At 36.8% G+C, this 21,054-nt stretch overlaps 1 protein-coding gene across 2 annotated transcripts in view; it reads left to right on the top strand.

Annotated features, from left to right (window-relative positions):
- Positions 1-20,550, top strand: part of PKD2 (polycystin 2, transient receptor potential cation channel) — a 53,994-nt gene extending 33,444 nt beyond the window's left edge. The window contains exons 8-15 of one of the 2 annotated variants that reach the window (XR_013371220.1): positions 1,625-1,806; positions 3,548-3,668; positions 7,657-7,755; positions 9,974-10,095; positions 10,340-10,457; positions 11,728-11,891; positions 13,734-13,818; positions 17,465-17,602. Coding sequence is in view for 1 of the 2 variants with exons in the window: in XM_077882806.1 (XP_077738932.1) it covers positions 1,625-1,806; positions 3,548-3,668; positions 7,657-7,755; positions 9,974-10,095; positions 10,340-10,457; positions 11,728-11,891; positions 17,465-17,612; positions 18,151-18,387 (1,191 nt within the window). In the remaining variant the exon portion in view is untranslated. Of the gene's footprint in view, positions 1-1,624; positions 1,807-3,547; positions 3,669-7,656; positions 7,756-9,973; positions 10,096-10,339; positions 10,458-11,727; positions 11,892-13,733; positions 13,819-17,464; positions 17,613-18,150 lie in introns of those variants that run through there. The other variant, XM_077882806.1, reaches the window with a different exon arrangement.
- Positions 20,551-21,054: the final 504 nt, after the last annotated feature.

Raw genomic sequence — 21,054 nt, forward strand, 5'->3', positions numbered from 1 at the left:
GTGTCTGTATGCGGCTGATGGCTACTATATTGGACAGTGGAAATAAAGAACATTTCCATCAAATAAAGAACTTCCATCAGGAAGTTTTATTAAACAGCGCTGTTCTAGAAGCTACTCACCAAAAGTTATTTATTTTCCTGAATTTCTATTCACACCTGAAAGGCCTGAGATTTATCAGAGGATGTAGACTCATCCTTTATCTCTTGCTATTTATTTAGTTAAGTGCTTATTCAGGAAAAACCACCAGTAACACACTAAATCTTTATCAGGAAATAGTAATAATAATCCAAATCCAATAGGAATTAGGTAATGTGATTATAACAACCCCTCCTTCCAAGTTTTATTGTGGCCAGAAACAATGTTGAAGAGTTCTTTTAAGTAAAATTCTAGAGATTTCCTTTCAGTTTGTGCCTCAGGCTGAGTGTTTTTATTTAGTGTTTTGCTTGTAACTGTTCTACTTCCAAAACATTAAAGTTCTTGAGGGCATGGATTGTGACTCGACTTCTAATGTATCCCCCTAATATGCTTCCACCAGGACTTCTACCTAGAGCTATGCAGGTTGTCATGCCTCTGGGCTGTGATGAACAACCTGAACAGCCATTCTCAATGTCTTGCCTGCAGAAATGTTCAATATGGCTTTGCTATCAGACAGAGCTGGGTTCAACTGCTGTCTCTGAGCCCTGGCTGACTCTTGGGGGCAGAACACCAGTATTTCAATCTCATTGCAGAGATGTGAGTCAGTATACATAGCCTTTCCCATAATGCCTGGCACAGAGTTGCTAAACATTGAATGACAGTTAATAACGTTCAATAAATATTTCCCCAAGGGTATTTTGTTTTTGTTTTTGTTTTTTTTTTACTAGTTTTCATTTGTGACTTTTTTCCTCTTTTACGTTAATCTTTCTTAGGGGGAAGAATATCACTGATCATCTTAATTATGATGTAAACCTGTTTTTACTATATTGTAGCCATATAGCCATGTTGCTAAAATGTTTAATTTAACAACATTGTTGTTAGCAATGTTAGCAACATCAGGGCAGGAGCTTTGTTCTGTTCTCTGTTGTTCCCAGCTCCAGGAATAGTGCCTAACACATGATAGGCATTCAAAAAATACTTTTTGAATGAGAAAACAGAAGTTGCCAGGTTTGGGCAAAAAGCAAGTCATTATTATCCCTCTTACAAAAATGTTGTAAAAAATGCATAACATAAAATTTATCAGTTTAACCATTTTTAAGTGTACAAATTCAGTGACATTAATTACATTCACAGTGTTGTCCAACCATCACCATAGGCATTTCCAGAACTTTTTCCATCATCCCCATTGAAACTCTGTATCCAGTAAACATGAATTCCAAATTCTCCCTTCATCTTAGGCTCTAGTAACCTCTATTTTATTTTCTGTCTCAATGAATTTCCATATTCTAACTACTCCATGTTAGTAGAATCATACAATAGTTCTTTTTTTGTGTCTGGTTTATTTCACTTAATGTAATACTTTCAAAATTCAACCATGTGGCATATTTCAAAATTTTATTCCTTTGTAAGGCGGGATAACACTCCATTGTGCACTATCTACTACATTTTGTTTACCCATTCATCTATTGATATCTTCCCTCTGTTACAGCTCTTCAAATTCATCAACTTTAACAGGACCATGAGTCAGCTCTCCACAACCATGTCTCGGTGTGCCAAAGACCTCTTTGGCTTTGCAATTATGTTCTTCATTATTTTCTTAGCGTATGCTCAGTTGGCATACCTTGTCTTTGGCACTCAGGTTGATGACTTCAGTACTTTCCAAGAGTGTATGTAAGTATATATGGAATTAAAAAGAAAAATTTAATCAGAGATGTTACTGCCTTCTGAAGGATAAATCTTATGGTTGCTATTTAACCAGTAACTATTTTAAAATAGTTATTTAAAAATAAGAATTTATCTTTGCCAGAAGCAATCACCCACCAGTACAAACATAGCAATGCATAATGCTGATAAACTTAAGATAGCAGCTCTAAAGTAATAAAACATAGTAGAACAGCTATAGTAAACCAATACTATTACAAAGACGGAGGTGTTCCCAGCACCAAATGCAGATGGTAGCTTCTAGGAGACATTTACCTATATTGTCATTGTTATTTAATACTGTTGCCAAATATTTTAAACTTGTAGTTATTTTCTAAGAAAAAAATAGTATTTTTAATATTCTAAGAGAAACTCAAACCAGTACAGGAATTTTCAGTCTTTTTCCAAAGTTCTCAAATATAATATTAAGACAAAAAAAAAAAAAAAAACAGTATTAGATTTCCATGCCATTTAGAAAGGAGTTAATTAGGAAAGGAGAAGAGCATTATGATCACAGAAGTTAATAGGATTCTTATGGTTTGTCTCCCTCTTAATCATAGGAACAAATTGAGGGTTGCTGGAGGGGAGGGAGATGGGAAGATGGGGTAAATGGTGATGGACATTAAAAAGGGCACATGATGTAATGAGCACTGGGTGTTATATAAGACTGATGAATCACTGACCTCTATCTCTGAAACTAATAATATATTATATGTTAATTAATTGAATTTAAATTTTAAAAAATCAACTCATTTAAAAAATATATTAAAGAAAAGAAGTTAATGGGCTTTGTACAGAACACCTAATTAACGTCACTGTTTCATGGAAGTCAGGAATGGAAATGATTTTACTGATTAAGACCCAACATTGGCAAACACATGGCTAGTCAATACCACCTTGAGTGCATGTGAGGATATTGGATCCTTGAATGCATATAATTTTAGCTATCCTTCAAATATTTTTTTAAAGATTTTATTTATTTATTCATGGGAGACACACAGAGAGAGGCAGAGACATAGGCAGGGGGAGAAATAGGTTCCCTGCAAGGAGCCTGCTGCAGGACTCGATCCCAGACCCCAGGATCATGCTCTGAGCCAAAGGCAGAAGCTCAACTGCTGAGCCACCCAGGCATCCCTCAAGTCTTTTTTTTTTTTTTTTTTTTTTGTGATAGTCACAGAGAGAGAGAGAGAATGAGGCAGAGACACAGGCAGAGGGAGAAGCAGGCTCCATGCACCGGGAGCCTGACTTGGGATTCGATCCCGGGTCTCCAGGATCGCGCCCTGGGCCAAAGGCAGGCACCAAACCGCTGCACCACCCAGGGATCCCCCTCAAGTCTTTTTTTAAAGAGGTTTTAAATTCAGAACCAGGGTGACTGTTGTGAAGTTTAGAATTGCCATGTTTTAGCCAGATTATGTGTTAAATCCTTATAGCTGATTGCTTTATGTCACCTAGTGATAATATTTTCTTTTTAACCAAATGGAAATAACATATTTAGCATGAAAGTATATTATTTTTATTCCAGAGGCTTCAGTTGGTCATATAATAGCAAGAGTTTTCCAAAGGGATTGACAATTTTTTATTTGGCAGCTAAGCTATCTACACTGATTTTTTTTAAAAAGTCCAAAAATGTGAAATCATCTTTAAGAAATGTTACAATGCTGGACATTCTTTGTTTTTGTATTGTGGTGTTCGTTTTGTTTTGTTTTTATAGTTTCACTCAATTCCGTATCATTTTGGGTGATATCAACTTCGCAGAGATTGAGGAAGCCAATCGAGTTTTGGGACCAATTTATTTCACTACATTTGTGTTCTTTATGTTCTTCATTCTTTTGGTATGTACACTTTTGTTTATAGTGAGGTGATTTAAACTTCATAAATCACTATCATAAAATCACCATCTTCTTTTTTCTCTCACTAGAGTCCTTACCATTTTTTAAAATACCTATGAAAAACTATAGATCTAAAAGACTTATTTTATTTTACTTCTCTTTGATTCACTTTTAAGTCTTCACCAAGTAACTTTTCCATGGTCTTTCATTTATCCATATATATGTGTCTGTTCGATGCAAAAAAAATAATAAATTAGATCACATGCAAATTTTTAAAGTCGCCTAAAATAGTGCTTTGCCGAAAAAGTAGAATGCTTACATATTTACATGCTTTTTTAACACAGATGTCAGCAGTTTCATATCACTTGCTAGCATGACTTTTCATTCCTCTTTTCCTTCTTTTCTTTAAAAAAAATAGGAACTGACAAAGCAAGCTAGATCCAGGATGTCAAGAGTGATATTTGAGTGAATCATTGCTTGTGAAGATTAAGATATTTTGCTTTCACTTACTCATATTTAACACATCTAGAGACTACTTACAAAGATATTCAAATTTTATATTTAAAAGTAAATGTAAGGGTACCTGTATGGCTCTACTCAGTTAAACAGCTAACTCTTTATTTCAGCTCAGATTAAGATCTCAGGATTGTGAGATCAAGCCCTGTGTCAGGCTCCACACTCAGCACATACTTGAGATTCTCTTTCTCCCAACCCCTGCTCTCACACTCTAAATAAATAGATAGATAAAAATAAAATGAAGCCAGATCTATCAATGAGTGGAAATTGCTTTAAAAATTACTTTCAAAGAGGCTCCCTGGGTGGCTCAGCAGTTTAGCCCCTGCCTTCAGCCCAGGGTGTGATCCTGGAGACCCGGGATCGAGTCCCACATCAGGCTCCCTGCATGGAGCCTGCTTCTCCCTCTGCCTGTGTCTCTGCCTCTCTCTCTCTCTGTGCCTCTCATGAATAAATAAATAAAATCTTTAAAAAAATTACTTTCAAAAATAATTTTTCATTCTCTTAATTTAGTAAAAATTAACATTTTTAACATTTTGACCCTAAGTGAATTAATATTTTTAAAAAGCATTTTGTTCTTCATCTTAACATTTACACATTTATTTGTTTACTGAGAAACTATTCAATTAAGTTAGCTTAACCTAGGCAGTGGGTATTTTTTATCTAAACACTAATACTTAAGTTTTCCTTATATCAGTCATCATCTTAAGAGAACAACAAAATTGCCTCCATTTTCAATAGATTTAAAAGTTCCTTTGTGTAAAGTTCAGTAATTCAGTGTAATATACCCAAAGTTGGTACAGGTATTTAGTAGTTATATATATGGTATTTGTAGATTGAATATAAGATCTACTTTAGTAGTATTGAAAGAGTCAGGTATATCATGCAAGTCCATTTGTATCTTATATGTATGTATCATTAGTTTTATTGGGTTTTCTTAAGGATTTATTTATTTTAGAAAGAAATAGAGAGTACAAGGAGGGGGAAGGGCAAAGGGGGAGAGAGAATCACAGAGCCCCATGTAGGACTCGATCTCATGACCCTGAGATCATGACCTGAGCCAAAACCAAGTCACACACTCAACTGACTGAGCCACCCAGACACCCTGTATCATTAGTTTTAAAGTTAAGCCTCTCTAGTTTCTGTTTCCTATCATATGTTAAGGAAAACATAGAGGGAATTCTAAGCCCTGTTCATCTCTAATATTGGTAGTACTTTGGATTGTGGAGCCTCTGAATCATGAATCTCTACTAAACAAAAACCAGGAATTGAGAGTTCTGCAGCAGACCCATTAGTTAACTACAGGTCACCTCAGTTTTCTTTGTGTATTAATCTGCTGAATGAGGGATATACTTGCAGCAATTTGACATTCTAGTCAAAGGTATACTTACTTGAATGTTGGTTTCCAGTTGTCAGTGCCCTGAGATTACTCAGTTGTTTCAGCAAATCAATCAATAGAACATGAAAAGAAGCTTTTAGCTTCTGTCTTTATATTAAAATCATTTTTTGTGCTACTACACAAAAAGAAATTGGTCCCCTGCACCCCACAGAGAGAGAAGAGGAGACTACTATCATTATAAACTTTTCTTTAGAGAAGTGACAAACCAAGTGCAGGGTTTGCCACTTTTCTGACATGACTGCCAGGTGGTTTATTTACTGCCCTGACTTTATTTTTTTATTATTTTTTCTGTTTTTAAAGATTTTATTTATTTATGTAGAGCAAGAGAGAATGCACTCAAGTGGGAGGGGCAGAGAGACAGGAAGAGAGAGAATCCCAAGCAGACCTGATCTCATGACCCTAAGATCATGACCTGAGCTGAAATCAAGAGTCAGACACTTAACCAACTGAGCCACCCATGTGCCTGCCCCAGCTTTAAAAGAAGCCATAGTGATGTGAGGTGGTCCAACTGAGCCAGGAAAGAAAAGTTCATCATCACCAGGGAAAGATGTCTGATTACACAATTAAGTGAACCTTCTGAGACAGGGTGAAGAGGAGGAGGAGCTTCCTCTCCCCACATCCTCAGTAGTCTTTCTCAGGCACTTTTAATTTTTTTAACTCTCTTCAGATGACCCACACATTAATCCTACAACTAAGATATTTGCAGGCATTAGCTACCAGCCATTTGGAAACTTAAAAAGAGAACATTCATTGCCTGGGTTGGGAGGGAGACACTTAGAGATGTTACTCTACCTGCTCTTGGAATTGAGCATTAATCCAGGAACTTACATGTGTTTTATTTTTTATTTTCATTTCTGCTACAGAATCTTAAATAGTATTCCTCCTTAATTTGTAGCAATTTAGTAGACTATTAAAATAATAGAGTTCTCATTTGTTCATTCTCCAGTCATTTAGTACTATTAGATAGTATTTACTGAACTACTATATTCCAGGCAAGGTGCTATGTACTGGGGATACAGTGGTAAGGAAAATAAGACTAGCCCTGCCCTCAGGGAGATTCTACAAACTTGTGGGGAAAACAGACATAATCAAATACATAATTCTATAGTTAGAAACCTTAGCTATATGCCAAAAAAGGAACAGTAAAGAGTGTGTTAAAGAAAGACCTGATCTATTGGGTATGGTGTTTCAAGAAAATCTGTCAGGAACAGGTGTTGGAAATATAAACCATTGTCCTGGGGAGGGGAAAGTTAGGAAAATGAACTAACCATTACTGAATAATAATAGTTATAAGTTATGTAGCGCTTACCATGCATAAGGGCCTGTCCTAAGCACTTGACATAGATTACCTTATTAATTCTTTCAACAAATCTGTAGGGGAGGAACTGTTACTTCTCCCATTTTATTAATGCAAGAACAAATATATTTCAAAATAAAGATTAGAACATTTAAACAGTATAGTTTTGGACGTGCTAATACTAAAACTCAAGTGTCCTTGACTCTAAAGTCTGTCTTTTTCTCTAAGCTGCTCTTGACTATCCTCTGTGAAACCTACTGAATTCCCATTGGCAGAGATCTTTTTAACTCTTCAAAATATGTTCTGTGAATCTCAAATAATGTTATATAACAATATTTGGAAGAAGCATAGAATTCCACTTGTCTATATTGACTGTTGAAATTTGAAGAGCTATGGAAAGTTCTACACTTCTAATTAATTTCTGTCAAATAAAAAAAGCATAGAGAACATAGACAAGCAAAAATAATGAAATAAAATAATCCCACCATCCATAGGTAATACATCAGTATTTTGTTGTATTTCATTCTTGTCTCTTTTTGCAAAATGTATCACAATATATGGTTTGTAAGTAAGAAAACATATTGCATTTTCCCTTGGTATGACGTAATGGAAAAAATAATTTTCTCAGAGTATAGTCACAAAACTATTAATTCACAACTCATTAAGACATCAGATTGTTAAAAAAAAATGAACAAAAATCCTATGTCAAATTTTGGATTGATGTCTCAGAAGTATATTTAGGTTTCTTCTTTAATCTCAACTTTCCTTTGATTTACAAACAGAATATGTTTTTGGCCATCATCAATGATACTTACTCTGAAGTTAAATCTGATCTGGCCCAGCAGAAAGCTGAAATGGAACTCTCAGATCTTATCAGAAAGGTATGACAAGCCCTGATTCTCAGAATTATTTTATTTTCTACATAAAATGGGCATTGTTTCAGCTAGATTTCCACATCAACAACTGATGCATTATAATTGTTTAAAATAAAGAATAGATTGGTACATTTCAGGAATAATTTAAATGTTCTCTGTCTTAGAGCTAGAGATGGGTATACTGCTAGCTTGGACTTCAATTCTGGGAATTCTTTCATGCCCTAGTATTACATTCTCAACTATCTCTTTTAGCTCTTAAGAGCTGAGCTGCTGGTTTTACCTTTACTTGTTTTGGGGACACCTCTGGTTGACTGTCACTTGCAGATCCAGAGTTCAGAATAAACTGGAAGGGAAGAATACAAAGACATTTCCACTTTTTCTATCTCAAATACAATTTTAAGAAAGAAAAACAAATTTAGAAGCAAATGTTTTGTAGTTCTTCCTTTATCCTTGACCTTCCAGGGAAGTTTTAAAATAGTCAAAGAAAAAAGGCCACGGAGGAAGGCCACAGCCTAAGGGCCTGAGAACTTTCACTTACTTTCTTCTCAGGAAGTTGTTAAATAAATGGAAGGGCTTGGACAGGAAAGTTGGGCAGCTTTGTTCTTCCCAATGTGACTTCTTTATTTGGTTTAAAGTGTGAAACTTAAGCAACAACAAGTAACTTCACCTAAAGTAGACAGCTTGTTCTCTGATGTCATTTTGCTAAAAATCAGTGGCTCCTTGACTATGTGATCTTTTTATGTTGGTTCAAGTCCTAAGACTGTTGTCTGTGAATCATGTTGCAACAGAGAACTTCTAGTTCTTAAAGTCTCTTTGATGGGACCTAAGATTTGTGTTGTCCTGAATTTTGCAACACAGTTTATTACAGGTTAGTAAATCTCCCAGATGTATATAGGCAGTCCTGACTTTGCACTTTGGTTCTGATATGCGCAGATTTCAATTTCAGTTAAATAACATCGGCCTCTCCACACAGCTCACATTTCATTTGTCACAGTATCTTGACTATAAATAATAGTATAAAGTACAAACTTCCAATTGTCACAGAACATTTCAGTTATCACAGTATACTAACTATAATAGCATAATACAAACTTCACTGCTAGCTCTTCAGTCTACAAATCATTAAGTAACAGTCTACAAATCATTAAGTAACAGTAATCATAATCAGTGAGCTATAGTCACTTCTTACAAAGTCTAGGATAGGTCACTGAGCATCTGCTGCCCAGTTCAGGCTCCAGATATGTAGTTGCATTGCTTCTGTATCTCCCTGTGAGAAAATCACATGACATTTTACAAGAATGCATACCTGACAGGGAGAACGGTCCAGCAAAGATGAAAGCAAAGAAACAACAAATGAGAACACTGAAAGTAAAATTCAAAACAAATGTAACATTTCTAGAATAGGTAGCTGGCCATGGGAAAGTTGACACTGCTACCCTTCAAGATCTTGAACATCTGTGGAAAGAAAGATAGGCAAAGACTTGCCTTAGTGAAGACAAATTTATCAACGTGAATGAGGGTAGTGGTTGTGATGAAAAGGCTGACAGTGTCTCTGAGGAAGTGATGCTGGCAAACAATGTCACATTAAAGGAGCACCTGGAGATATTTTGCAACACTGAAAGTGCAAAGGATAAAATGTTGGGAGCTGATCCATATTAAGAAAGGATTTTTTAAAAAGGGTTGTGAAAGCTCCTCAAGACGTGGAAAAAAGGCTTCCATAGTAGCATTGTTCAAACTACTCTGGATAAATTTTTTACAAAGAAATGAAACCTTTTAATTTGTAATGTTTCTAATATTTTAAATTTCAGTGTACTAAATAAATATTCATTTTACTGTTTTTTTTTATTCTCCCTATAAATTTATAACTAGTACCAAGGGAGTTTTTAATGCTTTGATAAAAAGTTGGGGTTTTTTAAAGTTTATTTATTTAAGGAATTTCTACACCCAATGTGGGGCTCAAACTCATGACCTCGAGATCAAGAGTCGCATGCTTTTCTGAGCCAGCCAGGTGCCTCTGATCAAATGTTTTAAAAATCATGGAGCCATCATGATTTTTCCTGTTGATCATTAATATCACTTTGCACAGTTCGATCTTGCCTGGTCAGTTTCACAGTCCTGCACTACCACGTAAAGCAAGATTTATGTTAGTAGTTACTAGTATAAATGCATGCTTAAGCACATGCAAAACCAGAATAAACTAAATCAGATCTTTTCTTTTCAACAGGGCTACCATAAAGCCTTAGTCAAACTAAAACTGAAAAAAAATACTGTGGATGACATTTCTGAGAGTCTGAGGCAAGGAGGAGGCAAGTTAAACTTTGATGAACTTCGACAAGATCTCAAAGGGTGAGAATCACACTCTCTGAGGCCCTGGGAAATTCCTACATAAAGATAAGTTCTTGATAATAAGGATATTTCTGGCCCAAGCACCCATTTTTTTTTTTTCAGAGTGTCTTTCTAGAACATATTGTAAGAGGAGGGCTGGCCCTGATTCCATAATTTCTCTTTTTTCCCTGCATTTTGATGTCTCTGTATTTGTGTTGGACCATGCACTTGAGTGATTTCATCTGTAACCTCTCAATAATTTCAGGAAGGGCCATACAGATGCAGAGATCGAGGCAATATTCACAAAATATGACCAAGATGGAGATCAAGAACTGACTGAACATGAACATCAGCAGATGAGAGATGACTTGGAAAAAGAGAGGGTGGGTCTAGTTTAGGAGAACATGATTTCATTCAGCCCTTGGTGTTTCAGACAAGATGCTAAGTAGTGGATTGCTGAGAGTCTCTGTCTTCCTGCCTCTTTCTCTGTCTCTCTTTCTCAGTCAATTTATGGAGCAGTGCCTAGCATATTCCAAAAAGGATATATAGCATAATAATATGTAAAAATATAGTAGGTTGGCACAAATGTAAAAAATCAAAATGAGAAAAATAAGGTAAACAAAAAATGAAATATAAAACTAGACTATGAAGCTAAAAATGCATCCCATAAAAATACATATATGCTTGTTAAAGACTGACCTACCAATTTGGTCCTAAGCTTTCTGGTCATCAGCTTGAAAAGGAAAGCCTAGTAGTTACGTACTTCACAGTGTCCATGAGAGGGAAGAAGACTCCTCAGGAGATATAAAGTTAATTCCTCTACAGATTAACATTTATAATAACACAAAACTAGCAGCTGCCTTCCATTTGAATACTTATGATGAAATGGTGTTTTATAATCAAAAAGGATCACTAAAAGCTTTAACATTAACTTTAAAAATAAATGGTTAAACAAACCAAAAAATATCCATGATAATTAAGGTATAGAGAATACAGGTGAAAACTATATACAAAAATCCCTTTTCTAGAAGGAGATGTTATACAACAGTGGTTTCTAAACTCCACAGAACGGTGCCAGTGAGTGGGAAACTTTGCCAGGTATAGTGAAATATGAACAAGAAGACAGTGAGTAAAATCACATCACACCATGTTTAGTCAAAATTTTTATTCTAAGATATCCTTCCCAATTTGTAGATATTCAATGTGTTATCTTTTATGAAAAGGTGATAATATATTTCTCCATTTACTTTGTTATATTTTTAATTTTTTTAAACTTTTATTTATCCATTCATGAGAGACACAGAGAGGCAGAGCCATAGGCAGAGGGAGAAGCAGGCTCCCTGCGGGGGGCCTGATGTGGGACTTGATCCGAGGACCATGGGATCAAAACCTGAGCCAAAGGCAGACACTCAAGCACTGAGCCACCCAGGCACCCCTTTTTTGTTATAATGTTCTTTTTTGTCCAAACAAGTTAGCAGTTCCTTGCTGGTCAATATGTTTTGAAAATGTGCAAGCCCCTAAAATGTCAAAGGGTGGGAAGCACAGTCTGTTGTTAAATGGTCCATGCCCGTTTCCCATTTGCCCAAGGCCTCAGTGAAGCCCCGCAGGGACTGGGTGTTCTCGCTCCTCACTTGGTGATCCCATGTGTTGCAGGAGGACCTGGATCTAGATCACAGCTCCTTACCACGACCCCTGAGTAGCCGAAGTTTCCCACGAAGCCTGGATGACTCCGAGGAGGATGATGATGAAGACAGTGGGCATAGCTCCAGAAGGAGGGGAAGTATCTCCAGTGGAGTTTCTTATGAAGAGTTTCAAGTGTAAGTACAAAAGAATTGACAGAATCTGGGCTGACAAGTTCAAAATGAGACCAAGCAGCTTCTACCTCTCGCAATTTGATCCTTTCCATTACTAGTCATCAACTCTTTTTTTATAGCTTTTAATGGTGTTTTTTCCTTTTGATTAAAGTAATACGTTCCTTATAGGAAAGTTAGCAAATAAAGAAAAATAAAGAAAACATTAAAATCTCCTCTGTTCCCACTAAACCAAAATGCCAATTAACATTTTGGTGTTTGTATCTCCATTTACATGTGTTTACTTTGTTTTATATTTTTAAGGCCTAGCACATGGTGTGTCCTAAAGGATGTTCCATGTGCACCTGAGAAGAATGTATGTTCTGCTGTTAAGTGGAGTGTTCTTTAGGTGTTTATTAGATCTAGTTGGTTTATAGTCTTACTCAAATCTATTTCCTGTTGTTCTGCCTTTTGTTCTATCTACTTTTGGAAGTGGGGTATTAAAGTCTCCAACCATTATTATTGAATTGTCTGTTCCTTCATTTCTGTATGGTTTTACTTTGTGTATTTTGGGACTCTGCTGTTAGGTGTATACATGTTTATAATTGGTATATCTTACTAATAGATTGACCCTGTTTTCATCCTAAAATGTCTTACTTTATCTCTAGTAAGATTTTTTTTTGTTTTAAAGTCTTTTTTTGTCTGATATTACTATAGCAACTCCAGCTTTCTTATTGTTGCTTTTTGCGAGATACATCTTTTCCATTCTTTCACTTCCAGCCTATTTGTGTCTTTGAATCTCAAGTGTGTTACCTTATGGTGACAGCATATAGTTGGATCTGGTCTTTTTATCCAGTCTGATTGTCTTTGCCTTTTGTTTTGTGTTTTGTGGGGTTTTTTTTTAAGATTTTATTTATTCATGAGAGACAGAGAGAGCAGCAGAGACGGAGGCAGAGGGAGAAGCAGGCTCCATGAAGGGAGCCCGATATGGGACTCAATCCCAGGACTCTGGGATCACATCCTAAGCTGAAGGCAGATGCTCAACCAGAACCACCCAGGCATCCCTTGTCTTTGCCTTTTGAATTTTACTTTCATTTACATTTAACATTAACCATTGATACAGCTGGACTTCTATCTACCATTTTATTTTCCATTTTCTATAGGCCTCATGTCTTTTTCTCCTTTATTGCTTTCTTTAATGTGAATATTTTCTAATGTAACATTTTAATTCCTTTAATTCCTTTTCTCTCACTACATTTTTCAGTTATTTTTTTAGTGGTTGCTCTAGGACTTAACATATACAATCAATTCATCAGAATCTACCTCAGGTTAATATAATTAACTTAATGCAAGGAAATACAGAAATATCATTCCTATCTAACTCTTTTAACTCCATTATTATACCCATTTATCCATATATGTCATGAATCCAGTACCACATTGTTACGATTATCACTTCATGTAATTTTATGTCTCTTAAAAGAGCTGAGACAAGAAAGAAGAGAAAGGATTATTTATTGAATTTGGCATACTCTTTTTCTTATTTACTATTTCTGGCTCTCTTCATTTGTTCCTGTTCATTCAAGCTACCATTTGGTGTCATTTCCATATGCCAATACAACTTTGATCTTACCCGCCTCCTTTGCCCTGTTATTATCAAATATATTATTACATTTCTCTATGTTATAGGCCTAACAATACAATTATATACACATTGTCTTACACAGTTGCTTTTTTAAATCAGTTAAGAGAAAAAAATGAAAAGAAATAGGCATTTGTACTGTCTTTTACAGTTACATAATAACATGTACCAGTGCTCTTTATTTTTTCATGTGGATTCTAATTACTGTCTGGATCACTTGCTTTTAGCCTGAAGAACTTCCTTTAGTATTCTTCTAAAGCAGTCTGGGGCACCTGGATGGCTCAGTCAGTTGAGCACCTGCCTTGGATTCAGGTAATGAGCCTGGGGTCCTGGGATCCAGCCCCGCATGGGACTCCCTGCTCAGCAGGGAGTCTGCTTCTCGCTCTGCCCCTCCCCCTAGCTCATGCTCTCTTTCTTTCTCTCACTCTCAAATAAATAAGTAAAATCTTTAAAAAATAAAAATAAAAAACAAAGCAGGCCTACTAGCATAAATTCTGTTTTTCTTTATCCGGGAATATTCTTATTTCCCCTTTATTTTCTCCTTGTCTCCACTTTCTGTTGAGAAGACAGCTCTTAATCTTACTTAAGTTCCTTTGTTTATCAGTGATGGGTCACTTTTCTCTTGCAACTTTCAAAATTTTGTTTGTCTTTGTTTCTCAGTATTTTGACCATTATCTGTCTGGATATGGATCTCTTTGCAGTTATCCTGGTTGGAGTTCATTCATTAAGCTGCTGTGATTTGTAATATTTTCATCAAATTTAGGAAGGTTTCAAGTATCATGTCTTCAAATATTTTTTTGCCACTTTCTCTCCTTTCCCTCTGGGACACCTATGTATGCTGGGGTACTTACTGGTAACCCACATTTTTCTTCACCCTTTTTTTTCCTCTCTGCTCTTCAGATTGTATAGTTTCTGTCCATCTGTCTTCAAGTGTGCTGATCTTTCTTTTGACAGCTCAAATCTACTGAGACCCTCTTAGTAACTTTTTTGTTTCATTTATTGTACTTTCCAACTCCAGAATTTCTCTTTGGTTCTTTGAAATAATCTGTATCTCTTTATATTGATATTTTCTGATGAATGTAACCATACCATCCTATATTTCTTTAAGCATTATTTTCTTTAGTTATTTGAATATATTTAGTTCGTTGAATATATAGCTACTTTGAGTTTTTGTCTACTAAATCCATCTGGGCCCTCTCAAAGGCAGTTTCTGTTGCCTGCTTTTTCTCTGTATATTATGGATCACATTTTTTCCTTGTGTGTGTGTCAATTTTTTATTGAAAACTGGAGATGTTAAATAAATATTATAGCAATTTAGGATGCAAATTTTCTTCCTTCCCGACCCCCAGGCTTGTTCTGTTTGCTGTTTGTATGCTTGTTTTTCACTGAAGTCTATTTCCCCCACATTGTGAAGACTCTGATGTTGCTTCTCAGAGGATACAGCCAGGACCACTCCAATCATTTTGAAAAGACAGTGCTTTTTTTTTTTTTTTTTTTAAGACAGTGCTTTTAACAGGGCTCTCCTGGTCTTTCCCTGATCTCTCTGTGAAGTCTTCTGCCTCTGTGGTTATCACTTCCACCTCTTAGGTTGCACTAATTGTTGGTTGATTGGTCTATTGTTTTTAGTAATGTCTTGGGATATAAATTGTTCCACACTCTGATCCAGTGCAGTGCAAGGTCCTTTGCAGGGGTAGTTTGTTGTTGTTGTTGTTGTTGTTGTTGTTGTTGTTGTTTTTAAGACTTTTATTTATTTATTTGACAGAGAGAGAGAAAACATGAGTACCAGCAAGGTGAGTGGCAGACAGAGTGAGGAAGAGAAGCAGACTCCCAAGGGAAGCCTGATGCAGGGCCAGGTCCCAAGACCCCGGGGTCATGACTTGAGCCGAAGGCAGATGTTTAACTAACTGAGCCACCCAGGCACCCCATGCAGGGGTAGTTTTTGAAGCCAGTCTTTAGCAGACTTCTGAGCTGTCTCTTTTCCTGGTTCTTTCTGATAAACTAGCTGATAAACAGTTACCTTTTTGATCTCCCGAGGTGACCAACCTCATCTTAACTGCTTATCACTACAATCTCCAATGTTTTGAGGAGCATTCTTAAGCTTAACACTTTGTTCCAAATAAAACCAGTTCCCTTGTGGGGAGCTCTGGAGCTCTCTGTTCTATGGCCTGACACTCTCCCTGAGCAAAGCCTCTGTGCCACTGCTTCAGAGGTAGGGGTGGGGACAGTGGTCTGCTTCCCCAAGTTATACTCCTGTTTCATGAATAAGACACTGGGCTGGGATGACAGCCTTCGGTCCTTTCAGCTTTTCCTCTCCTGGCATTGAAACTCCACCTTACAGTTGGCAGTTGGGTGGAAGAAGAGAGCCTCATATGTTTTAGCTATGCTTGCCTGGATTAGATCCTCTTCAACATGGATTTGAAGATGGAGGCATAGAGATGAGAAACTCAGCAGCCTGCCCCTTCCTGGGAGATACCGTAGCCCCCCACTAGGAGCTGAAAGGAGTGGGAGCCCTGTGTTCATTGCTGAACCCAACTGAAGTGGCATTTCTGTCACACTGAGCTGGGGGAGACAGAGAAGGAGCAGACTGTAGCTCACATGACACAGACTCACTCTTCTTACTGAAGTTCAGTGGATTTTCTTAAATAAATGCTTCTTGGGCAGCCCTGGTGGCTCAGTGGTTTAGCGCCATCTTCGGCCCAGGGCCTGATTGTGGAAGCCGGGTCAATTGAGTCCCACATCGAGCCTGCTTCTCCCTCTACCTGTGTCTCTGCCTCTCTCTCTCTGCGTGTCTCTCATGAATAAATAATAATAAATAAATAAATAAATAAATAAATAAATAAATAAATACTTCTTCATTAAGCATTAAGCACATCTTCTTAAGCAGATTTTGAAAAAAAATTAAATAATTTTCAACAGTTATGGTTGTTTCTCTGGGGAGAGTGCCTACAGAGCCCTCATGTCACCATTCCAGAAATTGTCTCCTATTTCTGTTTTTAAAGCATTTACATAATTCTTTTATTCAAAATAATGGGATCATTAGTCAACAGTGTTTTCTAACTATTTACTTAATATATTGGGAACATTACTGTTTCATTAAATAATTCTGTCACCATATAATTTCCGATGTCTCCCTTGGAATTACATTGTATAGATGAACAATAACATATTTGAATAATTTTCTGTTAATTATGTAATGTAACCATTTTTCTTAAGATTTTATTTCTTTATTTGAGAGAGAGTGAGCATGAGCAGGGGGAGGGGCAGAGTGAGAGAGAGAAGCCAACTTCCTGCTGAGCAGGGAGCCTGACACGATGCTTAATTCCAGGACCCCAGGGTCATAACCTGAGCCGAAGGCAGACATTTAACCAACTGAGCCACCCAGGTGCCCCTAATATAACTATTTTTCAATGAACCACTATTAATAAGCAGAACTCTAATGACTATGCTGGTAGCCCCCCAAAAATCACACATATACATATTTCCTTTAGAAATGTTTCAAAAATTAGAAGATTTGAATAAAAGCTAAGCATACATTTTTAAGACTTCTTTTTTTTTTTTAAGATTTTATTTATTTATTCATGAAAGACACAGAGAGAGAGAGGTAGAGACATAGGCAGAGGGAGAAGCAGGCTCCCGAAGTGGGACTCAATCCTGGGACTCTGGGATCATGCCCTGAGCCATAGGCAGATGCTAAACTGCTGAGCCACCCAGGCATCCCCCCATTTTTAAGACTTCTAATATAATATTGACTTGCAGAAAAGTTGTGCCAGTTAGCATTCTCATCAGCAATATATGAGTTTATTGCTAAAGTTTGAGACTACTTTGAAAGTATTTCAGATTATCGTTTTGTTTAAGAAAAAAAAAAATCTTAGCACCTCCATTTGAAAAGCCACCTGGACTGAAAAGGGAGCCAACTGTACAAAGTAGCTTTGACCCTCTCACCTGTGGTTTTCCACAGCCTGGTGAGACGAGTGGACCGCATGGAGCACTCCATTGGCAGCATTGTGTCCAAGATTGATGCTGTGATTGTGAAGCTGGAAATCATGGAGCGGGCCAAACTGAAGAGAAGGGAAGTGTTGGGAAGGCTACTGGATGGGGTGGCAGAGGTAAGTGGTCATCTGACACAGAAACACTGACTCAGTAAAATATCAGGGTTGTCATATTTTGTAACCTTTAATTTGAGAGGTGTTTTGAGATGTCTCTGTAACTACAGACAGTACAGTCAGATGATAATCTGAAGGTGTTACTTTCTTAATACTGTATGCACTTCTGCCTTCACTGAATTGTAGAATCAAACAAAAAAGCTATTCCAATAGCTCAGAGAATTGCTATATGTGCTATAAATCACCAGTGTCACTTTTTTTAAAGATTTTTTTATTCATGAGAGACACAGAGAGAGGCAGAGACAGAGGCAGAGGGAGAAGGAGGCTCCCCATGGGGAGCCCGATGTGGGACTCGACCCCAGGACCCTAGAATCATACTGTGAGCCAAAGCAGATGCTCAACCACTAAGCCATTCAGGCATCCCTCACCAGTGTCACTTAATGACAGGTTATTTGGCTCCTTAATTTCCCAGAGCCGCTTCTAAGTACAAAAGTATGCATCCCCCTACCACCAACATTGTGGTCTCTTTTTCCTTTATTAGGATGAAAGACTGGGTCGAGACAGCGAAATCCACAGGGAGCAGATGGAACGGCTAGTACGGGAAGAGCTGGAACGCTGGGAATCTGATGACACAGCTTCCCAGATAAGTCACGGTTTAGGCACACCCATGGGACTAAATGGTCAACCTCGCCCCAGAAGCTCCCGCCCTTCTTCCTCCCAGTCTACAGAAGGAATGGAAGGTGCAGGTGCAAACGGGAGTTCCAATATCCACGTCTAGGATGTGTGTTAGTATGTGTCCCTAATAGGAGAGAAAGGGGCTGTCCTGAATTGCCATACCAAGTACACTATTTATATGCCCTGACCACCATATGATGCTGATCTTTGTGACCAACTGTTAATTCTTCTGCACTTTAATTTATTTTAGATAAACTTTGCCCATGGATCAAAGATTTTTTCTTTCTCATGTAAGAAATCTAGGTGTAAATATTGAATATAGAAAAAAAAGTCTTTGTAAAGTATATGGAGTTGTATGCCCACTGGCTAACCATGGATGAGTCTTCTCAGCTGACAATGAAGTAGCCTTTAAAGCAAGGAGAGAACTGTTGAAAGGCTTCTGAGTTTTATTTCCCATCACAAAAATCAGTATTGTCATTTTTGCCAGTGTGTGAAGGGAAAGTAGGGGCATTCCTTCCCACTCAGGCTTAGCTCATGGACGTAATATATAGCTTTCTTTTAAGAAAGGAGACTTTTATTTCAACTACCTTCCTGGGGTAAACTTTTCTAAAAGATGAGCTGGAAAAGAACTCCAAACCATAGAATGGGTATGTAGTCATTATGCTAGAATTTGTATGAATGGTTAAGATAAATGTTGAATAATGTGCTTTTTGTTTGTTTTTGTATCCTATCTAACATCTGGGAATAACTGTTTCACTTATCCACACTACTTTTGCTCTGAGCTGCATGAAACCATCAAAGATTGATTGTGGTTAAAAAGTCATCTCTAACCATAACATCAGAAAATCGGAAGGAGCCCTATCACTAAGTTTGATTTATTCTAACAATTAGTTTAGTATAAAGATTTGTCCATATATTCTCTTCCCAGGTGGCTCAACTTATTTACAACTGATTTTAATGTTGTAACTAATCTGGGAAGGCCAATTTACTAAATGTTTTAAGTATCTAGCGAAGGTTTTAACTCAGCAAATATGTTCATTTTACACAAAAATTTAAAGAAGTTTAGAAATTTATATATAAATATTGTAAAACTAAAGTTTGAGTTTTATGCTGTTTGGGGATATAGAACTCAAATACCTTTTTTTATTATTAATTAGGGAGAGGGAGGGGCAAAAGGAGAAGAAGAGAAAGAATCTTAAGTAGGCTCCCTGCTCAGCACAGAGCCCAACGCGTGGCTCATTCCCCTGATGTGGATGATCATGACCTGAGCCAAAATCAAGAGTTGGACACTTAACCAACTGAGCCACCCAGGCACCCTGAACTCAAATACTCTTACTCTTGCATTTCAAACCTAGAATTTATAATCTAAATGGAGCTCAGCTTTAGTGAAAAGGAATTTTTGGTATTGAAAATTCACTCATTATCAGAATGTATCAGCCAAAGTTTGAGTTTACAGCAGGTTTTTTTGTTTTTTTTCATTAGGAGAGGGTATCACCAAATTTATGGAGAAGAAATCTATTCTCAATAAAAAATAAAGATCTTATTTTTCAAAAGTATTGAACGAGATAACCTTTTGAGAGCTAATGAGACAAGCAAAAGAATGCAATGCTAATGGATTAACTCCAACTCTGAGAACAATAGAAGAGAGGCCTGTGTTTCCGTGCTTTATTTTGAATTCACATCTTGTTTATGTAATTGGTAGAATATGTCAATCAAATCTTCAATGAAAGTATGACCAAACAAACCTTTTTAAGCTGGCTTCTACAGAAGTAATACACATTGAGTTTCTTTAATAGTCTCTCTCATGGCTTTATTTCCATCTTTACTTTCTTTTGAATATGCTACACAAAGTTCTTTATTACTAGGTACTAAAGTATGCATTCCGGGGGTACTGAGTGTATGTATTTATGTATGTGTACCATGTTGTTACATGTAAACAAACTTCAATTTGAAGTGCAGCCATTATGTGGTATCCATGTGTATTGACCATGTGCCATATATCAATTATGGTCACTAGAGAGTCTTTTTATATATCTACTGTTATACTGTTTCTCATTTCACCTATAAGATTTAATTCTTTCTTTTTACCCATAAGTTACATTTTTTTTCTCTTTAGTCATTCCCTTCTCATCCCTCTCCTATCATTTTCCCCTCTATATTTGTATGATTAAGAAGATGTTACATATGTAAGTCTCTCGACAATCGAGAATTTCATTAATATGTAATATTGAGCACTTTACTTCTCAATAAAGACTTGGTATAATAACAGATGTGATGGTTGTCTGTTTCCTAAGTAGAAGCAGCTGGGTAATTTGTATGATGAGACTAGTAAAGGCTTAGACTTTGAAATAGACATCTTTTTTTATGTCCAACAGACATATGATTGACATATATTACTTCTGCAGTATGTAACCTTTAGGTTATTCTGATGATTGTGAAGTACTTCCTGCTGTATAGCCACCACATTTTACTTACACATTTCTATAGTGAGTAGCTGGCTTTAACATTTCTGTTATTTCAAAATCTTTGAACATAATTCTCTCATTGGCTTTTCATGAGTTCCTCTACGGGTATGTAACAGGAGTCAGAGTGCTGTCAGGTCTATACTTTTTTTAAAGATTTTATTTATTTATTTTATGGAGAGTGCATGAGCAGGGAGGAAGGGCAGAGATAAAGGGAGAGAGGCTCTCAAGCAGACTCCACACTGAGCACGGAAGCCAAGCCAATGCAGCGCTCGATCCCAGAACCCTGAGATTGTGACCTGAGTTGA

Source organism: Canis aureus, chromosome 33 (genome assembly GCF_053574225.1).
Source record: "Canis aureus isolate CA01 chromosome 33, VMU_Caureus_v.1.0, whole genome shotgun sequence".
Classification (NCBI taxonomy): domain Eukaryota; kingdom Metazoa; phylum Chordata; class Mammalia; order Carnivora; family Canidae; genus Canis; species Canis aureus.